The sequence below is a fragment of the Armigeres subalbatus genome, chromosome 3 (genome assembly GCF_024139115.2).
Source record: "Armigeres subalbatus isolate Guangzhou_Male chromosome 3, GZ_Asu_2, whole genome shotgun sequence".
Lineage (NCBI taxonomy): Eukaryota > Metazoa > Arthropoda > Insecta > Diptera > Culicidae > Armigeres > Armigeres subalbatus.
Window position 1 is genome coordinate 2,781,558 of NC_085141.1, and position 6,389 is coordinate 2,787,946.

Consider the following 6,389-nt stretch of genomic DNA (forward strand, 5'->3'; position numbering starts at 1 on the left):
TAAAATAGATCTTTGTTCGTAACTAGCGGATTGAAGGAAGTACTAAATGCGGTAAGGTAAGAGCCCGACTCCGAGGAAGTCCTATGTCTTGTCCTATGTCCTAGTCCTATGTGTGTTTTCATATAGTATCTGAAAATACACAAGTCAATCACTCCTGTGTCCAAAAATACATATTCAGGTAAAAATGAACACGTATGCAAATGATTGCCAGAAATTGTTATATCAAGTAATTATAATAACCGGCGGCATACATCCTAACTTTATATACGCTAGGTCAAACAAACAAGAAACGTTGGATTAACAAATCTACAAGGCCTTTATTATGTAAATCATAATAACGAGGTAGACTTGTATTTATTTCAGAAAATGCAAATGCAATGCATTTGAAAATGCAAACACAATCACTTCCCTGAAGTTAATCATTAATTATAATCTCATTCCTTCTGATTATCTTAATGAATGACAGTATTTGAAAACAACTCAAGCAAGCATAAAATACTGTTTCCTCTGTAGAAGAGCTCAGTTGAGCTCCAGACTCCAGAGATTAGCAATGCTGTTCACAGTTATAATCCTAAGTTTGTCAGCGATCATTGGAGAAAGTTTTGCGAATAATATTGTTCCGAAAAATTACGATGTCCAATTCAGCACTGACATCGAAAGCGGAAGTGAATCTTATGATGGAACCGTTACAATTTGTTTCGACGTGGAGAAAGAGGTTGGGCAGCTTGTTCTTCAAACGAGGAATCTGACGATCAAAGATGTTACATTGTCCAAAGATGAGATAAACTTTGCGACGAAAACAAGCGAACTACCAAACGGAAATCTGTTGTTGGAATTTGAAGATCAGCTTTCCGAAGGAAACTACCATTTGAAGATCACATTTAGTGGCACCGCTTCGGACAGCGATGTGATGTTTAAAGGATCTTATCGGAGAGAAGACGACTCAGTTGGTCACTACTTGATGAGCAAGCCAAGGAAGTCTGATTGTCACGAGGAGGCTAGCGCTTTTCCTCACTTTGATGAAGAATATAAAGCCACTTTTAAAATATCGGTTGTTCATCACGGTACGTTGAAGGCATGGTCCAATATGCCTTTGCAGGCTCCTCCCGAATCGCACGATAGCAATGGTAACGTATTATCTACCTTCCAAGAAACACCGAGGATGCATGTTTTTGATGTGGGATTTTTCGTGTCGGATTTTGAAACGGAACAAATTGATAAGTTGACTGTGGTGGCTCGTAAAGGTGTTCTTCGGCATACGCAATATTCTGCCTCAGTTTGTAATGACTTGGTGAAGATAATGAACAATCACACTGCTATTGATTATGATGGAGATGTACCGGATTACGTACTAATAGTCGTTCCACGAAAACTATCTCATTCGAATCTTACAGAGTTTGAGCGAAAGTTCGTAGAAGAAGATTCCATGATGTACGACAGAGAAAAGGATGACTTCGTCAGATTTACCCAATTCTTGAAATCAGCTGGGAACAATGTGATGCTTCAGTGGTTTAGTAATTTGATTGCTCCTGAAGAGGAGCGACTTCTTCAGGCATTTTCGAACGTTTACACGTACTTCAACGCGGAGAAAATCTACCCGAAAGAGTACATGATGATGCTCTACCAGGTAGATGTACTACAAGAATCGCTTGCGCGTGATTACGAGAGACCAAGTAGTGTGCTGAACATGTTTTGGTTAATAGTGTTGGATAATAAATGGGGCGCGGTAATGAAAAATTTATCGAAAAATAGAAAACCTCGTACATTGACAACTGCGCAGCTATGTTCAGAAGCTCAAAACTTGTGGAAAGAAGATTACAATCTGCCAGACGGTACAACGTTGGAGGCAATTTTTAATCAGTGGATGCATAGCGATGCAGAACCACCTGTGTTGAACGTGCAGCGTCTTTACTCCGAAGGAAAGGTGACCCTCTCGCAGAATGGGTCTGAGAAGATTCTACCGTACAATTTCGCAACACAGTCATCACATTTCGAGCAGTTGGGACCGTTCCAATGGCTTACTGGTCGCAATGAAACAGTTCGCTTCGACGTTTCGGATGATCAATGGATCATTTTCAACAAGGAAGAGTTCGGATTTTATAGAGTAAACTACGATGATCGCAACTGGAAGCTAATAACACAAGCCCTTCTATCGAATGTATCTAGTATTCACCCCGTAAGCCGAATGCAACTGTTGGATGATGCGTTGAACTTTGTAGAGAACGATCTGTTAGATGTTTCGATATTGCTTGAACTGCTGACGTATCTTCGCAACGAGAAATCCTACGATGTCTGGTTGGTTGCAAACAATGTATTGAAAACATATTATCATTATGAAATTGTTCCTCCGAAGTTAGTGAAGGTAGGTATATATACTTAACTGTTTTAGATACACAAAATTAGACTTCGAAATCATTGTTTCAGGATTTTCTCTTGCACCTTGTAGAGCCGTATTATCAGAGTTTCGCATCCCAGAGCATCAGCCAACGAACTCCGCAAATGGAACTTCATTTACACTCTGAATTAGCTGAATTTGCTTGTTGGCTCGGTCAGAAAGAGTGTTTACAGCAAGCACGAGCTCAATTCCAACAAGCAGTCGAGACGAATATTACTGTCGAACCAAATTGGTCAATAGTGACTTACTGCTACGGTTTACAAAATGCAAATGACAAGGAGCTGGAATGGTTACTGAACAGTCAGAAGAGTCAACTTTGCAGATCGGTTAGTTTTTTGAGTTGTGTTGATAATGAGATTCATTTACGACGTGTACTGGTGGAACTACAGAGCAAGACCAACCAGGAGTGTATCGCAGATTTTATGGCTGCACTTGACGAGATAGGTTTTGATATGTTACATTCTCTATTAAGGAATGATTCGGAGCTCGTAAATGTTTTGGGATCCTCGACGGTCGCGAACGCACTTGAGCAGGTCTCCAAGTGTACTAAGAGTGCCAATACACTGGAGTTGATCGATGAATTGAAGAATTCTCTTGACTTACACTTAGATGGGAAAAGTTCCGGAAAACATAGGAAAAACATTTGGACGGAGCCGAAAGCGACCGAGTTCATTGAACGATACTTGAAAGAAGTGGAAAAGCAGTCGGTAGTGTGAATAATGAACTGTTTATGCCATAATAAATAATGGGAACGAATCTAAATTTAATTACTTACTCTTGGGTCCTGTACATCCCAAAAGGACTTGTAAGATCTCTATCCAGAGCGATATCCAGCTATCGCCTTTTGAACGACCCGCGATCACCATGTCGTTATTTACCACAAAATTCTGCCAACAGCTTTTCGTGTTCGCTCATTTCTCCAAGATTATGGCGTCCCATAATGCGCTCATGGTTCGAGTAGTCGGATCCGATTTTCGCATTGAAGTCGCCCATACAGATCTTGATATCATCCTAAGACTTCAATGAGTTGGCTGTAGAAATTCTCTTTGTCTTGCAGATCGGCAGCATCGGTTGGCACATAACAAGGGGCTCGGCTGCCTCCCTTTCAAGGGGCTTGGGTGCCCCCCCTCAATGGGCTTGGATGCCACTCCTCAAGGGGATTTGGTGCCCCCCTTTCAAGGGGCTTTGGTGCCCCCCCTTTCAAGGGGCATGGTGCCTCCTTTTAAGGGGCATGGGTGTCCCCTTTCAAGCCCCTTCCCTTTCAAGGGGCTTGGATGCCCCTCCTTTCAAGGGGCTCGGGTCTCCCCCCCTTTCAAGGGGCTCAGGTGCCCCCTCTCAAGGGGCTTGGGTGCCCCCCTCAAGGGGCTTGGGTGCCCCCCTCAAGGGGCCCGGGTGCCCCCCCTTAAAGAGGCTTGGGTGCTTTTCCTTTCAAGGGGCATGGTGCCCCCCTCAAGGGGCTTAAGTGCCCCCCCCCCCTCAAGGGGCTCGGCTGTCTCCCTTTTTAGGGGCTCGGGTGCCCCCCATCAAGGGGCTCGGGTGCCCCCCCTCAAGGGGCTAGGGTGCCCCCCCTCCTTCAAGGGGCTCGGCTGTCTCCTTTTCAAGGGGCTCGGGTGCCCCCCATCAAGGGGCTTGGGTGCCCCCCCTCAAGGGGCTTGGGTGCTCCCCCTTTCAAGGGACATGGTGCTCCCCCTTTCAAGAGGCATGGTGCCCCCTCAAGGGGCTTGGGAGCCCCCCTCCTCAAGGGGCTTGGGTGCCCCCCCCTTAATGGGCTTGGGTGCCCCTTTCAAGGGGCATGGTGCCTCCCTTTATAGGGGCATGGGTGCCCCCTTTCCCTCCCCTTTCAAGGAGCTCGGCTGCCCCCCCTTTCAAGGGGCTCGGATGCCCCCCCTTTCAAGGGGCTCGGGTCTCCCCCTTTTCAAGGGACTCCGGCATCCCCTCTCAAGGGGCTCGGCAGGCCCCCTCAGGGGGCTTGGGAGCCCCCCCCCCCCTTTTAAGGGGCTCGGGTGCCCTCCCTCAAGGGGGCGTGGGTGCCCCCACTCAAGGGGCTTGGGTGCTGTTCCTTTCAAGGGGCATGGTGCCCCCTATTAAGGGGCTTCGGTGCCCCTCTTTCAAAGGGCTCGGCTGTCTCCCTTTCAAGGGGCTCGGGTGCCCCCTATTAAGTGGCTTTGGTGCCCCCCGTTTAAGGGACACGGTTCCCCCTTTCAAGATGCACCCCCTCCCCACGGGCATGGTGGCCCCTTTAAAGGCTCGGTTCCCCTCCCCCTTTCAAGGGGCTCGGATGTTCCCCTCCGTTTCAAGGGGCTCATGTGCACCCGCTCAAGGGGCTTGGCTGCCCCCCTCAGGAAGCTTGGGTGCCCTCTCCTCTCCCTCAAGGGGCTTGGGTTTCAAGGGCCTTTTCAAGGGGCTCGGGTGTCCACCCTTTCAAGGGGCATGGTGCCCCCCCTCCTTTTTTTCAAGGGGCTCGGGTGTCCCCTCTCAAGGGGCATGGCTGCCCCCCCCCCTTTCCTTTCAAGGGGCTCGGGGGGAAACCCAAGCCCCTTGAGAGGGGGGGGGTGCACCTGAGCATCTTGAGCGGGTGGGGAGCTCGAGCCCCTTGAAAGGGGGGAACCGTGTCCCTTGAAAGGGGGGCACCCAAGCCCCTCAATGGGGGGCACCCGAGCGCCTTAATGGGGGGCACCCGAGCCCCTAAAAAGGGAGACACCCTTGAGGGGGGGCCACCCAAGCCCCTTAAGGGAGTGGGGGGGGGCACCAAAGCTCCTTAAGGGAGGGGGGCATCCTCGCTCCTTAAGGGGGGGTACCACAGCTCCTTGAAAGGGGGAGCACCATGCCCCTTGAGGGGAGGGGCACCCAAGCCCCTTGAAGGGGGCACCATGCCTCTTGAAAGGGGGAGCACCATGCCCCTTGAAAGGGCACCCAAGCCCCTTGAGGGGGGCACCTGAGCATCTTGAGCGGGTGGGGAGCTCGAGCCCCTTGAAAGGGGGGAACCGTGTCCCTTGAAAGGGGGGCACCCAAGCCCCTCAATGAGGAGCACCCGAACGCCTTAATGGGGGGCACCCGAGCCCCTAAAAAGGGAGACAATCGAGCCCCTTGATGGGGGGGCACTTAAGCCCCTTGAGGGGGCACCATGCCCCTTGAAAGGAAGAGCACCCAAGCCCCTTGAGAGGGGGCACCCGAGCCCCTTGAGGGGGGGCGGCACCCAAGCCCCTTGAGGGGGGCTGCCGAGCTCCTTGAGAGGGGGGAGACCCGAGTCCCTTGAAATGGGGGGCAACCGAGCTTCTTGAAAGGGCAGCCAAGCTCCTTGAAAGGGGAGGGGCTTGAAAGGGGGCACCAATGCCCCTTGAAAGGGGGCACCAATGCCCCTTGAAAGGGGGCACCAATGCCCCTTGAAAGGGGGCACCAATGCCCCTTGAGGGATGGCATCCAAGCCCATTGAGGGGGGCACCCAAGAGACAGCCGAGCCCCTTGTTATGTGCCAACCGATGCTGCCGATCTGCAAGACAAAGAGAATTTCTACAGCCAACTCATTGAAGTCGTAGATAGAATTGCGAAGGGTGATATCAAGATCTGTATGGGCGACTTCAATGCGAAAATCGGATCCGACTACTCGAACCATGAGCGCATTATGGGACGCCATAATCTTGGAGAAATGAGCGAACACGAAAAGCTGTTGGCAGAATTCTGTGGTAAATAACGACATGGTAATCGCGGGTCGTTCAAAATTTACTTGGTAACAGGTACACATGTGGCAAGCATCTAAATTGAATTACTTACTCTTGGGTCCTGTACATCACAAGTGGACTTGTAAGATCTCTATCCAGAGCGATATCCAGCTATCGCCTTTAGCTGGATAGAGATCTTACAAGTCCTTTTGTGATGTACAGGACCCAAGAGTAAGTAATTAAATTTAGATGCTTGCCACATGTGGTCTGGACACTACCCCGGACAACCTAGTTCGGAGATAAAGATGAAGTTGGCTGGAACGCCGTTTTTTCGG

General features: G+C 49.9%; 1 protein-coding gene across 1 annotated transcript; it reads left to right on the top strand.

The window, feature by feature from the left end:
• Positions 1–524: 524 nt before the first annotated feature.
• Positions 525–3,151, top strand: LOC134220353 (aminopeptidase N-like). The gene is made up of 2 exons (XM_062699386.1): positions 525–2,362; positions 2,425–3,151. The coding sequence occupies exons 1-2, from the start codon at positions 551–553 to the stop codon at positions 3,109–3,111; spliced, it is 2,499 nt and encodes an 832-aa protein (XP_062555370.1). The 5' UTR covers positions 525–550; the 3' UTR covers positions 3,112–3,151.
• The last annotated feature ends 3,238 nt before the right edge of the window (positions 3,152–6,389 follow it).